The following is a 20,467-nucleotide window of genomic DNA, read 5'->3' as shown; positions in this document are numbered from 1 at the left end:
TGTGGTGATATGCAACAGCCCATGTGATTTATGTCACACCTTTGCTTTCTACCCAATCTATAAGTTGAAAGTATGTTACATGATAAAAGTAGATACATTTTGAAAGTTTTTATGCAAATATTTTATGAAATAGGTTAGATCAGAATGTATGTTTTAGCATCCACATCAGCATGTTCTTCAGTACACAGACTTGTGGGCTATTTTTTTTCAGCTCTCTAATGCTACATTATGGACATCTTTATTCACAAACTTGGTCTTCAATTATATATTTAGCACATTGTTGTGATATTTATATTTTCTTATTAAATTTCTGAAGAGGTAAAATGAAGAAAACAGTCACCAGATGAATAATATGAACCTTGATGTTATACTTCGCCGACACTCAAGCTAGATTTTAAAGTGTTATAAAGTTAAGAGTGGAAATGGGGAATATGTCAAAGAGACAACAACCCAACCAAAGAGCAGAGAACAGTCAAATGATCTTCAATGCAGCAGAAAAATCCCCACCCTCAGCTGGCCCTCAAATAAAAATGTGTACTATTTCAGTGAAAATGGATGTTATACTAATGTATGTTGATGTGGTTCCTAAGTGTTCTTGTTTCTTATGTGGATTAGACTGTTGGTTTACCTGTTTAAGTGGTTTTAGGCCAGTAATATTTGAGGCCTTCTATAGCTTGCTGTTTTTCGGTGTGAGCCAAGGCTTTCTGTTGAAGATCTGTTTTGATCTATAATGGTTTACTTTTATAAACTGTGACTTGGATGGAGAGATGTCTCATTGGCACTTATACCACATCTCCTTCTATCTATAAACTCCAAAACATATAAAAGAACTAAAATTAAAAAAAATACAGGACTTACAAAGGTCAGAGGCTCCTGAATTGGGACAGGCGATAGTTTTCAATACATGTCCGCCTACCAGGAAACATTAATCAGACTTTAAGGTTACCAGTTTTACCTCATACTCTGTAATACGAAGGGTCTAGCTAATAAGCAGCAAATATCAAAAGTCACTGGTTTGACATAGTTTGGGTTCTAACCCTTGAACTCAGGTACACAAGGTGAGCACAATGCAGGGTAAGGTTGTTCACATCTTTTCTTTAAACGATTCCAGCAGTCAGCAATAGATATTCAAACAACCCTATCATTTTTCTGTTATAATGGTAAGTTTGAGTACAGAAAGAACATGTTATACTCATCAATGTTTTATAATGCTCAAGATTTTATAAGTTAATCATAGATTTGAACATTTGAACACAACGCTACATTTCAACTATCAGATTTCTATGGTTGAAAACTCTGATACCTTAAAACCAACAATTTCACCTGATGAGGAATGGATGGACAAACAAATGGGAAGACAGACTATAAACTATGTTGACCCTTCTATTGAAGGCAGTGTATGAATATTACTTTTCCTTGACATTTACACCATAAAAGAAGTAGGAATAATTACATAGGATGACAGGATCACAAAAAATACTGGACAGTTAAACTGATCATATCAACTTAAGGTGGCTAGTGGGTATCCATTATTTATTTTTTGAATTTAAACAAACTGACTGAGGTTTGGCACAAAGTGTAATAGGATTAAATGAGAGTCATGTGCACACAAAATGTATTCATAAAATACAAAAACAATTAAAAAGTAAATTAAAAAGTAAACAAGATCATTCACATAAATTTTGTTTAATAGCATAACCATATCACATATATTTATCATAAAAATGTATTTATTTTTAGGACGGAGAGTTCTTAACATATAACACTGATAACAAATAATTTAATCATCACAAACAGTTAATGTGTTTTGTATTGTCTATTGGAATGAATAACTAGGATTAGGTGTAGCACCACACCACGCTCCAACAAACTTCAATACGTCCTGTAGTTCTGTACTGTGGGAAACCTGTAAAATAAAATACATCATAACATTAAATGATCAATATACAGTGGAACTTCTTATTTAAAAAAGATGATTTGTGATCTAGTTTTTGTTGGAGCAGTGTTCATTTGCAGGAGTATAATTATCAAGAATATGATTTTTTTTGGAAAAATGCAGAAATATATAAATATATTGTACCATTATCGATATTGAATTTTGTGTTTTGTATAATTTGTGCTTGTATTGGAATTTATATTTCTGCTCCTTTGGGGATCTCATTGTAAAATAAAGTTATTTGTATTTGTATATAAAACCATTTAATTTGAATAAAAAATTCATACCTATTATTGCATAAAATTTGATATACATTTCTTTTTTGAACAACACATTCTGAATTCACAACATAAACAGATGAAATAATTTTTGTTATAAGTTGTTTTGGAAATGTGATAAATGTTCACTTTTGAATGTTTGTCTACTATATATATATAAGTTACCTTTGTTGCCATAAGGAACTTATTCCAATCATCTTTGTTTGCTACATGTCCAGGGGTTTTGAAATCCATTTGGTTTCTTAGTACTGGATAACCTAGAAGTATAAAGTGAACATTTATTAGAGTTTTTCACTGAAATTAAAACACGCAATAAACATATGCTGGAAATAAAAAAAATACTAAAGAAATCTCATTTTAGATCAATCCTAGTACAAATGTACATGTACTATGTAAAAAGTTTAGTTGATACATATGCTAGAACACATTTTTAAAAAATGTGTGTTTTGCATTAATAACCTGCCATAAAGCCTCTACTACTAGTAACCTATGCTACCAAGTACAAAAGCAAAAAAATTCTGGCGTTTGGCAGTAACATATTTTATATATCAGCTTTTAAGAGGTTCTTACTTGATTTATCAGCTTTTAAGAGGTCCAAACTAACCTGTTATGACACATGGTAGTGACTTAACACCAGTATCTGGAGCTAAAAGGGAGGCCTCGTAACAATTTCTCTCATCCCTAGGGAGAATCTGTTCCACTTTCTGATCCATAGAAACAGCAAGGACCCATTCTTTAACCTCCTCATGCTGCTGACTCTGAATACACAATATATTGATTATGTAATACTTTTAGATAAAATTATAATTTGGGTTATTTAATAATTTTCATGGACTTTCAAAGGTCAACATACATGGTGCCTAAAGACTTTTTACTAGCCTTTATTTACATTATCGTATTCACTTCTACATAGGATAACTGTATAATATTTTAATAAATGTGTTTGTCTGTTGGTCTTTTCCTATTTTAGCCATGGCATTTTCAGTTTATTTTCGACTTGTGAGTTTGAATGTCCCTCTGGTATCTTTAACCTCTCCTTTTCAGCCATAAATTGACATTATTTTTAATGGTAAATATTGGATCATTGTACAATCAAACAGACGTCATCTTATTCAAAACACTATACAATAAATCTGATCATATATAAGGCTTACAGTATCACTTGCACCATTATGAAGTATAAATTAAAATGGAATAAATTTGTGGAAAAAATAAATGTACCGTGAGATGAGCTTTCTCTGGTAGTGGAATTTCAAATGGTATATCTGTATCCTGGAAATCACTGTGGTCCAACATATCTAATGATCCTTCTTCTATAGCCTGTAATTCAAACATTCAGTACAATTAAATAAACTCTTCAATTCTAATAAATATAAGAAGATGTGATATGAGTGTCAATAATACAATTCTTCATCCAAGGCAATTATAGATCAAAGTCTAAGTCTTCTTCAGCTAAAAGTTAATTACACCTAGTAGTTTTTTATCAATGAAATATTATTCATAACACAAACGGGACAAAATTTAATCTCAACAACAAAAATCATTTTGGCAGTAGATCTATGATATTTTGTGTGTAAACAGATTGTTCAACTATCAACTAAAAACAAGAGTATACTCTTGTACCTTAAAAAAATAATTAAAAGTAGACTACCTCTGATATATCTAGATATCTGTTCAGGAACACAAATGCCATATTCTCCCAACCTAGTGCCTGAAATATAACATAGACATTACATTGTATTCTCTCACAATATAACACAAAGATGAAAATATAATTAATTAAACTATAACATTCAGGATAATAGAATTATACAACTGTAAATTCAGAAAATATTGTGTAAAATTGAGAATGGAAATGGGGAATTTGTCAAAGAGACAAAAACCCATCCAAAGAGCAGACAAAAGACGAAGGCCACCAACGGGTGCATTTATTACAATGATTTTTGAAGACTGATTTAAAATGTGTTTGATTATGGTGATTTTAGAAAAAGCTACATACACATTTGTATATCAAATATCAATGTGCAATTTCTTAATATTGTAATTTTGCGATATATCAAAATATTAAAACGAAAAAAGAACACAAATACATAATTTTTTTTGACAAACTTACTCTTGCCATCATTCCTGCCTCAAAGAAAGCCTTGTCAGCTGGTATAACATCTGTATGTCTGAGTAGTGAGACAGATAACTTAGCAGCAATAGAATCCAGAGATTTCTGGGCCATTGCTGCTGATCTATTGGCGTAATAATGTGCTATGAGTAACATTGACTCAAACTCCTGATGAGGTGGCGAGTTAGCATCAGATGACTTAGACATGTTTTCACACTGAAATATATGTAGTAAAATTAATACAAGTATACCAGCTGCCTCAGGTATAAATTACACTTCTTATAATATCAAGTATTTCTTTAGCTATCCAATAATTCTATTTTTATCAAAAAGTAATGATTGTTAAATCAAGATATAGGATAACATAATGATAGTTCTTTATAATGGTACATTGGTATATTCAAAGATAAGCACATTAGGCCAGTAACTATCTCAAACATTATTATTTTTTTTTTTTTTTTTATCTATTTTTATTTTTATTTTTTTATATATATATAAGATTTTAGAGGACTTTCTATTCTGCATTGCAATCCATACGATTTCTCAGTAACAATGATATTTCCATAAGAAAATAAAATCATACCAGATCAAACATCACATCTCTAAGATCTGCCCAAATTTTGTAAGCTTCTGGACGGTTTAAATCTCTGGAATTTATGATGTCACTAAATATCCTCTTATATATGTTAAAATTCTGAAAATAAAGAAAACATAACAGTCTTTAAGAAAACATAACAGTCTTTAAGAAAACATAACAGTCTTTAAGAAAACATAACAGTCTTTAAGAAAACAAATATGTATTCCTTGTTTCAAAATAAAATTTATTTAAATAATAAACCTTTATGAAAAATTTTTTTTTTATATTTTACGCCAATTAAACATTGCAATAGTTCATGAATAACTTCTCCTGCAGTTCATTGATAAATTAACATGGATGGACATGGAAATTGTGACGTTGGTGAATAACTTCTCCTGCAGTTCATTGATAATTTAACATGGATGGACATGAAAATTGTGACATTGGTGCATTGTTGTGTGATGTCATTAAGTTTTTTTTCAAGTATTGTGGTCTTTCCTTGATCTAACAAAATAAAATTCATAGTTAACCATAATATCAAATCTGAATAATTATAAATATGACTTTACCTGTTGGAATGCTGGAGCTCCATATCGAACGTACACATCCAGAGCTTGTCTACTATCTCCATTCTTGATCAGGTGAGTGGCATACAGAGCAGCATATTTGTGTAGAACTTTGGTACTCTACAAAAGTTATACATCAGTATAAACATAAAGGCAAGGATTGAGGTATTACGAAACTGGTGTGTATAAAATTGCTGAGAAAACCCTTCTTTTAAGGATTTGTGCTATAATAGACACGGATTGTTAGAACACTATGATTAAATAGACTTTTCTTCACAGCCTAACCAATTATCTAATTTATTTTCTCCTAACAAGTTATCTACATTCATTTTGGCCTTGATGTCTTTTCCCCCTTAAAATTAGATATTTCCTGGATTATTCCCCCTTGGTAATAGATATTTTCTGAGTTATTTCCCCTTATATTACCTGTTTAGCAGCTGTTTCCAGACATTTCTCCCATTCCCCTTTCTCCACATACATATCTAATGCACCAACCACATCTACATTAGCAAGCTGTAACAGAAACACATCATTATGTATATTAAAGAACTCTTAAAACTATACTATTGTTTTGAGTTTTACTTTTGACAGTTGTCAATAATTTGAAATGACTGACAGCTTATTGTCTTTAATCAGCCTTCATGCGGTTGATTGATACTTGAGGTTATAAACCTTTTCAAATTAAAGATCCTAAACGCTCTTCAACTACATACTTTATTTTGACCTATTTAAGTTTTATGTAAGCGTCACTGATATGTCTACTGTCAATAGTAGAAGAAACATATGTCTAGCCAAATTTTTTTTAATCCTGGTATCTATGAAGAGTTAATTTACTGCAGCAAGTAATAATAAGATTGTTAATTTACTCGTCTGACATTGTAAATACAAAATTACAAATAGATTCATTAACATTTCACCTTCTAGTATATTTGTTATATGCAATGTAGATGAAACAAGATCTTATTGAACTAACCACATCAGCCTTTCCTTGATCCTTCAACTGGTTCTTGTATCTTTCATCAACATACTGTTCTAATCTGTAATTAAACAATCCATCTTCAAATATATGTAGCTACTATATTAAACATGACCATCACAAGTTAAACTTCTTACATTGGTGTCAAACATGACAGACAAGTAAAACTCTGGGTTTTTTTTAGATTTAGAACAGAAACTTATTATGATATTGGATCCAAAAACATTCCATGTTTTATACCTCTAATTCAAAAAGGGCTCCGAGTTGTAGATTTCAGAACAAAGGTGTAAACAATACAAGTAGTAGGACACTGCTTTTAAAGTGGAAATTTTGGATGATAAAAGCAAGATTTTTTTTCTACGGTTTGACAGGGAAAAACATTCATTAATAGACGGTCTGAAAAAGAGTAGAAAAATTTACTTTATTTAGATATAAGACTTATCTGTTCAAATCATTATACATCGATTACCCAACATTTCTTTCAGTAATTTTTACCAGAAAAAAAATCTGTTTATTAAGACAGCTATCAATAAACATGTATCACTTGTTTGTTAAGAACGTCTCTTTTTTTTTTATAACTTTACTTATCGCATTATAAGCTATATTTTTGGAGGAAAATCAAGTAACAAACAAAAACCTTAAACACTTATGACAGTCAAAGTTAATATTTGTAAATGTTAGACACCCCTTTGATCAGAAATGATATGCTTACCTTGGTTCTAATTCCTTTGCCACCTTCTTGGCCTTGTTCCATTCGTCTCCTGTTATAAACATGTCTATAGCCTCTTTAATCAGGTCAACTGTGAGGTATAACTCGGCTGCCTAAAATGGTTTACAATAATGTTGTAAAAAATAAATAAAATACACACACAGATAACTATACTAAGGAGGAAATTGGGTTTCTTTTCCAAGATATTTCTATAGTAAGTATGACTTTATAGCTTGCTGTTAAGTGAAAGCCAAGGGCTCAGTGTGGAAGACCATACTTTGACTTCTCGTGGTTTAATTTTGAAAATTGTGACTTGGATGGAGAGTTGTCTACTTGGTGCTCATAATAAATCTTCTTATATCTATGGACAACAAGAATGTGTCCATAGTACACGGATGCCCCACTGGCACTATCATTTTCAATGTTCAGTGGACCATGAAAATTGGGGTCAAAACTTTAATTTGGAATTAAAATTAGAAAAATCATATCATAGGGAACATGTGTACTAAGTTTCAAGTTGATGTAACTTTAACTTCATCAAAAACTACCTTGACCAAAAACTTTAACCTGAAGCGAACGGACGCACAGACGGACGAACAAAGGCACAGACCAGAAAACATAATGCCCCTCTACTATCGTAGGTAGGTGGGGCATAAAAATCTATTAACACTCTAAATAAAGCTTTGATCAACCCCTATAATAATGAAAGTCTAATGAATTCAGCTATTACCTGGCTAAACTTTCTATGTTCTCCCATTTTAGGAGCAACATTTTCTACAACAGCTTGTGCTCTTTCATTTCCAAGGAACTTTATAGATATTTCTGCAGCCTGAAAATATATATAAAATATATTAAGAAAAAATTATTATTGCAATTTCTTATCCTACTATAAAAATATTCAATTTCAAAACAGAAGCACAGAAGCAATCATGTAGAAAAAATAAATGACCTCCCCTTGCAAAATGAAATTAAAAACAAAAAGTAAACAAATCTATACTTCTATTGTATGACATTGTAAGACATTTTACCTTCATCCAGCATTTTTCCATGACAGTTAAATCACTGGTGAGTTTGGGAGTGACCTTCATGTAACATTCCACAGCTCTGGCATATTCTCCAGATGATTCCCATTCTCTGGCCTGTTGTATCATTGCCTCTAATCCACTGGAGGAAAAAAAAGTATTATAATACATGTCTCTTCATCTAAACTTGAATATAATATTATATATATAAAAAAACACACACACCTAAAATCAACAAGAACATGCAGGAAAATTAATCTTTTTGTTTTTGATATTTCTGGTATAAAAAAATATAAGTTTCTTCATTGATTTGTGTTTCTTTTAAAATGACATATGATGTAATCAAAAGTAAGAATGTACATACAGACCGGTCTCTATTTCATAAGAGATTAGGATTTCTAAACATTCATCATTTGAACTATTTTACCTAGTAGAGCTGGATGTCATCTCTCTGTCATATTCATCCTGTAATTGTTGTAATTTGTGGGGAACATATTCTTTACACACTCGTAAAGCATCCTGCCACATGCCAGATTCCTGCAATAATCATAATATACATATTAATTAATCCCAAACCTAGAACATCACACATCCTTTATCACAAGTTAGATCTTTCACACATACTGATAGTAATATATGGTGGATTTCATAAACTTTATATGATATATCTATTTACATATTTGAACCCTATTGTTTGATAAAAAATCTATTAAACTGTGCCTATAGCTCACTGGTTTTATCCATATGTCATATATGTTTTGATGAAAGATTAGTCAATATGTTAAGATCTTTTTTGTTTGGTACTTTACTTTTTATAGCTAATTATCCTATGTGTTTCATTTTAATTCGTTGTATGATAAACCAATCAATCTATTGTTATAGGCATTTCCCTGTCCAATGGACTCATGTCTTAATATTCAAGATACTGTTTAAGACTCTTATCTCTTTACTTACTCTGTAATATTTGACAGCAAGTTCAGGCCTCTGTGCCCTCAGTAGATATGACTCAGCCTTGGCATACTCCTTCTCTTCAAAAGCAAACCTTGCCTGACCGACCAATACATCGGACACTGAGTCAGAATCATGACTCTCTGCCACCCTCTGTGCTGAATCCCAGTCTTGGTTGTGAACATACCTAATTAATGTAGAAAATATTGTGTAATGTACAGGTATAATTGGATCTCTATTTTTTTTTAACAAAAGAGTGTGGTATATTGAATACATTTAAATTGAAAAAAGGAGGGAAAATCTTTTAAAACACTTCCATAGTGGAAGATGAATAACCTTACTGGACTGAAAATTTTGTGATGTTTCAAAGATCTGGGTTGAAAACTATGCATTTGGGAATTAATTACACACAAATAGGTACATACTTATTCTACCCAACCCATGGATGTCTAGAAAACCTGGAAACAAAGTCTCAAATTGCTGGATTTCAATAATTGAGAGTAATCGATTTGGAATGTTTACAGTGTAGTTGCAAATACATGTAGGGTAAGAAGTCTAAAAACTAATTATAAAAGTCTGGGAAAATGAAGAAAACAAAATTTCAAACAATTGCATAATATCTGATCACAACTTCATTATATGTGCAATAAACTTTCCTTTGTAAGTTTCAGAGTCTTGGTTGAAAACTGTAGGAGTTGGTTACACAATTTAGGTACCCTCGTTCCTATGCTTGCCCACACCCCCTATCTACACACTAAACTTCAAACTTTTCTGATTACTACACTTTTCTAAGGATGTGATCATCAGTGGAAAACTTCATCAGAATTTGAATAGTATCTGATAAAAAAAAATATAGTGCTATCATGACAATAACTATGATAGGCCAACATACACATAGATAGGTCAAAAAATTATGTGACTGGAGCTAATATGTTTCCTAACTTACATGAGAACAGCTTCTTTTGGTTTGGCTGCCTTAATAAATTCATCTTCAGCTTCCTGGAATTTTCCTTCATCTTCAAGATACATGGCATATTTCAGGTGGATATCAGGTAACTTGTTCTTCATTGCTAGGCGAGCAAGTTCAAAGGCAAATTCAAATGCACTGAAAATACAGCATAATACAAGTCAATTTTACCTTTGTTTCTAGTCAAGCCACATAATAAAAGCAAAAGTTCATAAGTCTAGGAACAACAACATAAAATAGATATTTGGTGATTGCCAGTAAGTCATCTCATTTCCACTTTTATTTAGTTTTTAAATTAAAAGCCATATCTACAGAAAAAGATTATTTATAAAACCTACCAATTTTCACTAGCATAATCAATGGCAGCTTCCACCAACCCAAACTTATTGAGAAGTTTGACAGCAGAATCTCCTCCCAGACTCTTTGCCCATAGATAAGCCACCTGTTTGGCTGCTGTTGCTCCACCAGCACTTTTGGCAACCTACAACAAATAATAAGATGACTACAACCCTCTGTTGTTCCATTGAGCAATCATACCACATCTTCTTTTTTATTTTATGAGCTTCACCACACATACCCTGTGATCTACACACTCGTGACTCACTACCAACTCATCCTATAATCTTAACCCCACATATCATGTGATCTGCACACTCTTGACTCACTTCCAACTCACCCTATAATCTTCATCCCACATATCATGTGATCTATACACACTGAATCACAACCAACTCACCCTGTTATCTTCACCCCACATTTTCTCTAATCTAAACACACTGAGTCACTGACTCATTTCACACTCACCCTATTATCTTCATCCTACATTGCCTAATGGGTATACACACTGACATACTTAAAACTCACTTCATAAGATTCATCCCACATATCCTGTGATCTGTGAACACAGACTTCCTAACAACTCACCCTATGAGATTCATTCCACATAACCTGTAATTTGTACACACTGACTCCCTAACAACTCATTCTATGAGATTTATCCCACATATCATGTGATCTGTACACATGGACTCCCTAACAACTCATTCTATGAGATTTATCCCACATTTCATGTGATCTGTACACACTGACTCCAAACTGACTCTCTAACAACTCACCCTATGAGATTCATCCCACATATCCTGTGATCTATACTTATTGACTCCCTAAGAACTCACCCTATGAGATTCATTCCACATATCCTGTGATCTATACTTATTGACTCCCTAACAACTCACCCTATGAGATTCATTCCACATATCCTGTGATCTATACTTATTGGCTCCCTAACAACTAACCCTATGAGATTCATCCCACATATCTTGTGATCTGTACACACTGACTCCCTAACAACTCACCCTATGATATTCATCCCACATATCCTGTGACCTGTACATATTGACTCCCCAACAACTCACCCTATGAGATTTATCCCACATATCCTGTGATCTATACTAATTGACTCCCTTACAACTCACCCTATGAGATTTATCCCACATATCCTGTGATCTGTACACACTGACTCCCTAACAACTCACCCTATGAGATTCATCCCACATATCCTGTGATCTGTACACACTGACTCCCTTACAACTCACCCTATGAGATTCATCCCACATATCCTGTGATCTGTACATATTTACTGCTGCCTTCCAGTCTCCCCCTTCTACAAAGTGATGTTCTGCTTGTCTCAGATTTCCTTCACTTTGTAGTTCCTACAAGTTAAAACAATAAAAACTTTCAAACTGCTATACACATATAGAGTATGTTGTGAACCTGTTTATGAAAATTTACTATCAATATTCAATGCGTTCTATAATGGCATTTATAGTTTCAGAAGAACAAATTTTTTGCACAAGATTTTAGATTTTCAGAAAGGATATGGGGATTTTTTGTGGATTAACTTGTACCAGAATTCTGGAAGACATTAATAACTTACCACAGCCAGATGAAGATGTGTATCTTGTAGAAGGTCAGGGTGGTAGGTTTTCACCAGACGGATCATATCAGAATACATCTTATGTTTCTTGTACATAGTAATGGCCATATCTGGTTCCTGTACAGACACGTACAATCTAAAACAGAAAGTAAATAAACCACTGAACAAATATCCTTCACTTTTATAGTAAATATGTACAAAAATAGTCATTTAAAGTGTATGGATTGACTCTACCATGCTTTCAATGCAACATTTAATAAACAATTAGAAAGCCTGTATAAATTATGATTTCCAAGCCATGTTTTCAATTGAACAGAACTTTCTAGTTTTAATGTTTAAGATTGAACATACTTTTCAGCATCTTTGAATTTCATGTCATCCTCTAGCTGTCTGGCCTGAGAGATATACAGTGTTGACACATCATCAGATTTCATGTAAGTAGCAGCTAACTTGTGTGCCATATCCCACTTGCCAGCATTGTTATACATGTCTACTGCCTCTCGCGTACTGCCAGCTTCTACATATAACTTCTCTGCCATCTGAATAAAACAAAACAATATTAAAATTGATATTAAATATGAAACATCTCAGGTATGTCTTAGCAATTATTACTATTTAAGTGGTCCTATGCCCCATGCCAAAGGTAGAAGGGGGAGGTTTCAACCTCCTGCTAGTTCAAGCCAAAGACTTTAAAATTGATAATTATTTGTTGTTGTTGATATTTGCTGCTTGCAATACAATATTTCTCCTCTCATATTTTATTTCAAAATATCCTATATGCTCAACATGCCCTTTTTTATTGAAAATTAAAGTCTCAAATGGAGAAATATTGTATTAAAATTGATGCCTTCATTTAATAAAGTGTATGATAAATTCAAAGAAGAATGAAGTTTATATGTGGTGACACTCAAACTTTCCAAACTCTAATACAGCGGGGAAATTACGCAGACATAGGATTTTTTTATCTTTTATATTGTTTTAAATTATCACAATCATTTGATTGTATTCAATTAAATACCTCATAATCTCCAATAGAAGCATAGTGATCAGCAATTTTCTTGTAATATTTGGATGACATGGTTGAATCTTGTAGCTCCAGGATTTGTACAGCCTTTGACCATTGTCTAGAATCAATGGCAGCATCAACAGCTTTCATGTTAGCTCTGGAAAACAAATAATGATAAAAATTAAAATCTTACCTAAAACTCAATCTTTTTTCATTTAAAAGGTAATTTTCATGATATAATACCATTCTAATTATTGAAATAAAAAGCTGTAAAGAATTTATAGGTAATGCAAAATGTTTCTTTGTTTCAAAATTCTGTCAAATTTTTTTATGCGTCTATAAAATTATTTATACTAACCCAGCCTCTATGTAGTGGTTGATAGCAGAATCTAACTGTTTCTGTGAAACCAAATAATTTCCCCATTCCTCTTCAAGTTTAACAACTTCTGCAGGGAAAGCTTCTCTGGCAAGTTTGACAGCTGAAATACAAAACAATGCACTTTTGTTACAAGTAAACCATGGTGAAAGAATCTGTTACTCAGAATAACATAGAATTCCTCTTAACTGTAAACCAACTTATTTTCACGGTTACTTGCCCTTGTTGTAGCATTAATTGTTAAATAATTACCTTGAAGATAAGCGCTACCTTTCTTGTAGCATTAATTGTTAAATAATTACCTTGAAGATAAGCGTTACCTTTCTAGTAGCATTAATTGTTAAATAATTACCTTTAAGATAAGTGTTACCTTCCTTGTAGCATTAATTGTTAAATAATTACCTTGAAGAGAAGTGTTACCTTTCTTGTAGCATTAATTGTTAAATAATTACCTTTAAGATAAGCGTTACCTTTCTTGTAGCATTAATTGTTAAATGATTACCTTTAAGATAAGTGTTACCTTTCTTGTAGCATTAATTGTTAAATAATTACCTTTAAGATAAGCATTACCTTTCTTGTAGCATTAATTGTTAAATAATTACCTTTAAGATAAGGGTTACCTTTCTTGTAGCATTAATTGTTAAATAAGTACCTTGAAGATAAGCGTTACCATTCTTGTAGCATTAATTGTTTAAAAAATTATCTTTAAGATAAGCCTTGCCTTTCTTTTATAAACATAAATTGTTTACTGTGGATTCATTATTATTCGTTGGATACCAATTTTCGTGGGTTTCGTGGGTACAGGTGAACCACAAATTCAAATGTTCAACAAATATCCTATTTTCGATAGGCTTTATATAGAGATCTACAAAACCACAAAATCAAATATCCAAGAATATGCAAGTTTTCAGCAATCCACGAAAATTGATACCCACGAAAATAAATGAATCCACAGTATATAATTACCTTGAAGATAAGCATTGCCCTTCTTGTAGCATTCCATTGCCTTTTGTTTATCTCTGATATGTTCATACAAATCTCCAGCCTAAAACCAACAGTAGAATAGATAAGTAAGATCATTTATTTATAATATGGAAGCATTTTAACAGTTTCCTCTACAACTATTATCTTCCTATCCATCTGTAAAAATTTCAAGGAGAAAAGTTTTTAAACAATTAGTAAAACATGAAAAAAACATTGAACCTTACAATACATCTACCTTCTTATAAGTATTTCTGATCTATAATGTAAACTCACCCGCTCATACAACTCAGATTTAATCAGAGCAGATGCTATTCTTCCAATTAAGTCAGCATTACTCATTAATTCCTAAAATTAAAAAAAAATAATTAAAAATTTAATAACTAAAGCAATCAAAGTGATGACATGATCAAAGAATACTTCATTTTAACAGTGAATATTTCTATCTATGTATATTGAACAAAAAACAATTAAATGGTGTTATGGTCACTTGAAAAACACCGATATCACTCAGATTACATTTCTACCTTGACAGGTAAGTTTGTATTTAGCCTATGAAATACTTATTTAGCCTTGAGAATTGAAAGGTCAGTTTATCCCATTCATACAGTAGAAGTTTACCTATGAGGGTCAGAATGGGGATTACAGAATAGAGAATACATGTAATAGCAACAAAAAAATAGAGAAAAGAGAAAATGAACAATAAAATAAAATATAGATAATACTGGGGTGCAAAAGTATAAATAATAAATGTGAACTTGAAAAGGTAACTTTAGTAACTGTAATGCAATACTGATAATATAATGATCCATGTACATAATTGATAAATAATCTTGTAACAAAAAGACTATATAGTAAATCATTTTCATGAACATTTTACAGAATGAGAGTTTTTTTTAAGGCTATTAAACATGTTAAAAGGAAAATGCCATAAAAATTTTAAGAATACAGATATTAAAAAACCCATGCAGGTCCTCATGTCATTTACATTGTCAATATATAGGACACATCTAGTCAAACTGGTTTTAAACTAAACATCTAGTCAAACTGGTTTGATATAACTAATAGTTTCTTGCCCTAGTTGTATATTTCACAGTGACCTTATGTGTTTGTGCTAAGAGTACATTGTAATGTCACATATTGATTTTCTGTTGGGACATGACCTAAATTGTAAACATAAGAAACAGTGGCTTGAGATTTCAACTGATATTAGTGTAATAAACAATGATAAATTAATATTTGGAATTTTATATCCTGGTTGATGATGTTTTTTTGGGACCAAGATGTTTCTTCATTCTAGTTTATATGATTATTTTAACCTTCAACATTGTTCAATGCACATTTAAAATTTCAGGTGTCATTTAAAATATTTTGCAACTAAATAATAATTTGTCAGATTTGGTGTAAACTAAAGACAAGACAGTGTAATAGATAACCTGCAAGCATAGTCTATTTCTATAACAGTCAAGCAGATAGTGTTTTTTTAATATCTGAAAAAAAAACTACCATGTAAAGAAATATGCAATTTAATATAACCTTAAATAACCCATAAAACTCAACATTAACAGATTTTTAAGAATTAAATCAAGATGCACAAAGTTTTAAGTATTGGTCAGAATATAGGGTTCTTTTGTACTTTAACAATATCACAATAACAATAAAGAGACCTTAATTTTGGACAAGGTAAATGGCATGAAGCCAAATTTATCAACTTCTATTGTATGAATGGGAAACTGACCTTTCAATTATCAAGGCTAAATAAGTATTTAATAGGCTAAATACAAACTTAGATGTGAAGGTAGAATTGTAATCTGAGTGATACAGGTGTTATTCAACTCACCATAATGTCCAGAAGACACTCTTTCAAAATTAAAAAGGAAAAAATGATGATCTGAATGCTTAATCATTATCACTGAACTAGTATATATTAGTTTAGGGGCCAGCTGAAGGATGCCTCCGGGTGCGGGAATTTCTCGCTACATTGAAGACCTGTTGGTGACCTTCTGCTGTTTTCTATGGTCGGTTTGTTGTCTCTTTGACGCAATCTCCATTTCCATTCTCAATCTTATTTACAAAAGTTCTACTGGATCATATCTATCCAATCCAGAGTCTTTAATCAAAAGATGATAGTTTTGTTTATACTTTTCAATGAAGATTGCATACAAGAGAAAAGCAGGAAATACTGATAATGTAAAATCTTTCATTTGACAAAGCCTTGGATTGATGCTGCAATCTCCTCCACTTGAGACAATTATTGTACAATAGTTCCATAGGTCATTACACAACTTTTAAAACAATGAAAAAAAGATAATCACAAAATGATATGGAATTGTTTGAAAACTGGCATTTGAAACCTTTTCAAAATGACAAGAAAATGTATACCTCTCTACTAGTAGCAAGTCGAGCAGCTCTTGCAGGCAGACCAGATTTCATGTATAGATTAATGGCTGCCAAATAATCTTCATCCTTTTCTTTCAACTGAAATAAATATGAAGTAAATTAATGCAAATAGCCAATGAAAATAACTAATGCATTAACTTGAGTTTGAATTAACTTATAATAAATTTCTGTTTTTTGTTTTTTATCCTCTGTATCTAATTTACAGTAAAAGTAGTTTTTGACTTATACCATTTGGTCATTACATGCATTTTCAATTGAATAACTTTTTTAAACCTTCATCACCAGATCATGATAAATTTTTAATGATTACAGTTAAGTTATAATTCTAATCTAACTATATTCCATTACATTATAGGAATATTAAATCATTAATTTAAATCTAAAAGAGTTTTACCTCTCCTGCTTTCTCTTCCTGTCCAGTGTCCATCAACCATTGGTAATAATTACGCTGCAGATTCTCTAATTCTGGATGCATCTACAAAATCAACATTATGTTTCATTAGCTAATGTGTTTTCAATATGTCTAAAATATTTTTGAATCATAAAAAAGTCCAAAATTTAATCCATTTAACATCTTGGTTAATCTACTTCCCACAATTATCTAATTCTTAACTGACTCAATATTCTTATTCCTAGATGAATCATTTATCAATAGGTATATGATATATGTGAAGGTAGGTTCTATATGACTTACCTTGGTTTCAGCTACTTCTATTGCTCCATCCCACATGTGTATCAATAGGTATATGATATATGTGAGGGTTAGTGTATACATGACTTACCTTGGCTTCCGCTACTTCTATGGCTTCGTCCCACATGTGCATTTCTTGATACATTTCCATGGCTTCATCTACATGATTCTGAAAAATTAATCAGTTTGATTATAATATACATTCAGATGTGAAACATTCAGTTAGAACAATAAATCTAAGATATAATAATAGTTAAACTGTTTTATTTGTGATGATCAAAATCTATTATAATTTTGAATGTAACAAGAATGTGTCCTAAGTACACGGATGCCCCATCTGCACTATCATTTTCTATATTCAGTGGAGTGTGAAAATGGGATAAAACAACAAATCTTTATTGGCTTTATTTTAAGGTCTCTTTTAGTCATGTAGTTATTTATGTGTTAATGATTCATTCTTGGTTTCTGATAAAGGTTAATCTCAAAATGTCAAGCAAGAGCACACTGACACAACTTGTGTAAACTGTAATTTGCATCTGTTAAAGATTATGTGAACCTTTTAAAGCTTCTGTTTACTTTCTTGCAGCATTGTTTAATATTAAATTTATATGTTACAATCAAGTCTTCATTAACAACAAAACAAAACAGAACCAATATACCTGTTCTAGATAGATGCTCTCTGCCTCTTTGTATTTCTTCTCCATTACAGCAAATCTGGCTCTAACTTTATAGTGGTTAAAACCATCTCCACCCTAAAATGTCAACAACATCAGCATTCAATCAATTATGCCTACACTATAGAATCATACATGTTTTCTTTTATAATTATATAGAAACTAATTTATTACAAATATTAATTAAAAAGTTTAAATTGTTCACCAAACTTAAAAAATACTTACATGTTGTTTCTGGACGTCTTCAGCAATTCTAAATGTCTCTTTCATGTACCTGGCTTTAGCTATATCTCCAAGGGCAGAGTAACACCTGTAAGTAAAAGTGGAAAGGGTCAATTCAAAGCCAAATCATAACCACTTTTTACAGTGAATAACTGTTCTTATGAAGAGACTTTTAGCAAAGGCAGCAAATGTAATTAGACTTTGATTTCTCAGACTAAATCTTGAGATTGAGTAAATTTTTATTCTTTATTCTTTGAAATTCAAATATATATCTAATTCTAAACAAATTAAAAAGGAACAAATCCAAAATTCAACTTCTCATGGTAATTTCAATTTCCCTTCAAACTGACATCAGCAATTAGTTTATGATACTGGTGATCTCAACATTATTCACATAACTTATCTTTCAGATGTATGTAACTGTCAATCTCCCGTACCCAGCTTTATAACCTACCTTTCAGCTATATGTAACTGTCGATCTTCCATGGCCAACTTGCTTAGAGTTTTCCACATAGCTTCTGTTTCAGCAGATAACTCCAAAGTTTCCAAGAAAGATACAGCTCTAAAATAAAATAAGTTTCAAAGATCAAGGAGGGGAAGGTAAATTTAAATGATTAAACACCTAAAAACTATTGAATATTTGCAGCTTGTAAAAACTGAATATTAAAAATATTAATAAAACAACTGAAAAGAATTGACTATATTTTCCTTAGTGAGTGCTTTTTCTAACCAGTACATGTAATAATTAAGACTAATAACATAAACTGAAATAAAAGTTGGTATAGCTATAACATGTAAATAAGAATATGTGTACTTTTTACTTTATATAAAAACTGTGTTTACCTTTCAGATGTTAAATAATTGTCTGTTTTCCTTTCACATGTAAAATAAATGTGTGTATACTTATTACATGTGAAATTAGAGTGTTTACCTTTCAAAGTCTCCATCATCAATTGCTGTACCAAACTCGATCAAGCCTTCATCCAGAGTATAAGATACTGTAGACACACCTTCATTGACCAGGACTTCTGTTTTACCATCAGTTCTTTCTAAATCTACAATATCTCCCTAAAACATCAAAATATACCCAATCAAACTAAAATATATCTACACAAAATATGATACATCTTTGTCAAAGTTGCATTTGAATCAATAATATTGAGCTGTTTCATTATAATAAATTGTCAACAGAAAATTCAAACAAAGAAAATCTGATGGACAAAATATGGCTACTTATTACTCAATGACTCTGGACCACACCCAAGGGAAAGGGCCATAAATAGTTATAAAACTGATAGAAATGCAACTTTATAGAAAATATCATTGATCTATCACAAGTAGTTCCTGACAAACTGACTTCACCAGAAAACTAATATTGTTGACAGGACGGGTTACACAAGGAACATCTTAAAGATAGTTTATCCCAAGATTAGTACTAACTGCACATGACAGTTTTACATTTTTCATATCTATATCTGGTAAAATTGACCTTTTAAATTGTGTTCTGAATTTGTGAAAACATTTGTTTTATATAATTATGTTGATAAGAATTTTAGGGAAGATTGATCATTGTAACTAGTGTCATATTTGTTATGTCAGATTATAATAATATTATACGTTCTAACATTGATTTTCTTGTTGGAGTATAATTGTTAAACTCAGACACACAAATTCAATCATCTTACTCACCTTAATGGGGAACATTGTAACTCTCTCCGGAGCATCAATGTTATACCAAACACATAAGTTTCCTCTGTTCTGGCCCACAACAACATCACTTCCAGGTACCCACTGGACGTAAGAACAGTAGTTCAAAATTGTAGTTCTGTTTTGGGATTCTATGTCAATCAAGTTCAGCTGTAAAATATTAGTAAATCATCACATTTTGGATCAGTCAAAGTGCAAAATAATATAGTCATCATACATATTTTGGCTTATGTATCATTTGTATGTTTTTGAGTATTTATATTGCTACTGAATCATATTGAATAAAGTGATACTGTTGAGAGAACAGACTCTGTTGTGATTCTGTCTTCTTGTCACATCAACCAATTTTAATGGAATGGATGAAGCCACAACGTTTATAGAT

The 20,467-nt window shown here is 31.4% G+C and overlaps 1 protein-coding gene across 2 annotated transcripts in view; it reads right to left on the bottom strand.

Moving 5' to 3' along the window:
• Nucleotides 1–1,670: 1,670 nt before the first annotated feature.
• LOC134696481 (intraflagellar transport protein 172 homolog) overlaps nucleotides 1,671–20,467 on the bottom strand; it is a 29,724-nt gene continuing 10,927 nt past the window's right edge. The window contains exons 16-48 of one of the 2 annotated variants that reach the window (XM_063558325.1): nucleotides 20,068–20,235; nucleotides 19,310–19,446; nucleotides 18,833–18,940; nucleotides 18,382–18,466; nucleotides 18,142–18,234; nucleotides 17,574–17,651; nucleotides 17,186–17,266; nucleotides 16,774–16,869; nucleotides 14,668–14,739; nucleotides 14,395–14,455; nucleotides 13,713–13,730; nucleotides 13,393–13,513; nucleotides 13,047–13,191; nucleotides 12,380–12,567; nucleotides 12,029–12,164; nucleotides 11,688–11,804; nucleotides 10,431–10,573; nucleotides 10,072–10,230; nucleotides 9,132–9,312; nucleotides 8,605–8,714; nucleotides 8,184–8,319; nucleotides 7,886–7,984; nucleotides 7,159–7,268; nucleotides 6,444–6,507; nucleotides 5,897–5,983; nucleotides 5,474–5,590; nucleotides 4,911–5,021; nucleotides 4,328–4,543; nucleotides 3,866–3,925; nucleotides 3,436–3,534; nucleotides 2,819–2,972; nucleotides 2,380–2,471; nucleotides 1,671–1,906 (exon numbers count right to left, since the gene is read on the bottom strand). In XM_063558325.1, the coding sequence (XP_063414395.1) occupies nucleotides 1,817–1,906; nucleotides 2,380–2,471; nucleotides 2,819–2,972; nucleotides 3,436–3,534; nucleotides 3,866–3,925; nucleotides 4,328–4,543; nucleotides 4,911–5,021; nucleotides 5,474–5,590; nucleotides 5,897–5,983; nucleotides 6,444–6,507; nucleotides 7,159–7,268; nucleotides 7,886–7,984; nucleotides 8,184–8,319; nucleotides 8,605–8,714; nucleotides 9,132–9,312; nucleotides 10,072–10,230; nucleotides 10,431–10,573; nucleotides 11,688–11,804; nucleotides 12,029–12,164; nucleotides 12,380–12,567; nucleotides 13,047–13,191; nucleotides 13,393–13,513; nucleotides 13,713–13,730; nucleotides 14,395–14,455; nucleotides 14,668–14,739; nucleotides 16,774–16,869; nucleotides 17,186–17,266; nucleotides 17,574–17,651; nucleotides 18,142–18,234; nucleotides 18,382–18,466; nucleotides 18,833–18,940; nucleotides 19,310–19,446; nucleotides 20,068–20,235 (3,732 nt within the window). In that variant the 3' untranslated portion in view covers nucleotides 1,671–1,816. Of the gene's footprint in view, nucleotides 1,907–2,379; nucleotides 2,472–2,818; nucleotides 2,973–3,435; nucleotides 3,535–3,865; nucleotides 3,926–4,327; nucleotides 4,544–4,910; nucleotides 5,022–5,473; nucleotides 5,591–5,896; nucleotides 5,984–6,443; nucleotides 6,508–7,158; nucleotides 7,269–7,885; nucleotides 7,985–8,183; nucleotides 8,320–8,604; nucleotides 8,715–9,131; nucleotides 9,313–10,071; nucleotides 10,231–10,430; nucleotides 10,574–11,687; nucleotides 11,805–12,028; nucleotides 12,165–12,379; nucleotides 12,568–13,046; nucleotides 13,192–13,392; nucleotides 13,514–13,712; nucleotides 13,731–14,376; nucleotides 14,456–14,667; nucleotides 14,740–16,773; nucleotides 16,870–17,185; nucleotides 17,267–17,573; nucleotides 17,652–18,141; nucleotides 18,235–18,381; nucleotides 18,467–18,832; nucleotides 18,941–19,309; nucleotides 19,447–20,067; nucleotides 20,236–20,467 lie in introns of both variants that reach the window. The other variant, XM_063558320.1, reaches the window with a different exon arrangement.

The sequence above is a fragment of the Mytilus trossulus genome, chromosome 1 (assembly GCF_036588685.1).
Source record: "Mytilus trossulus isolate FHL-02 chromosome 1, PNRI_Mtr1.1.1.hap1, whole genome shotgun sequence".
NCBI classification, from domain to species: domain Eukaryota; kingdom Metazoa; phylum Mollusca; class Bivalvia; order Mytilida; family Mytilidae; genus Mytilus; species Mytilus trossulus.
The sequence above is the reverse complement of the archived record's forward strand: the minus strand, read 5'-3'. Positions and strand labels throughout refer to the sequence as shown.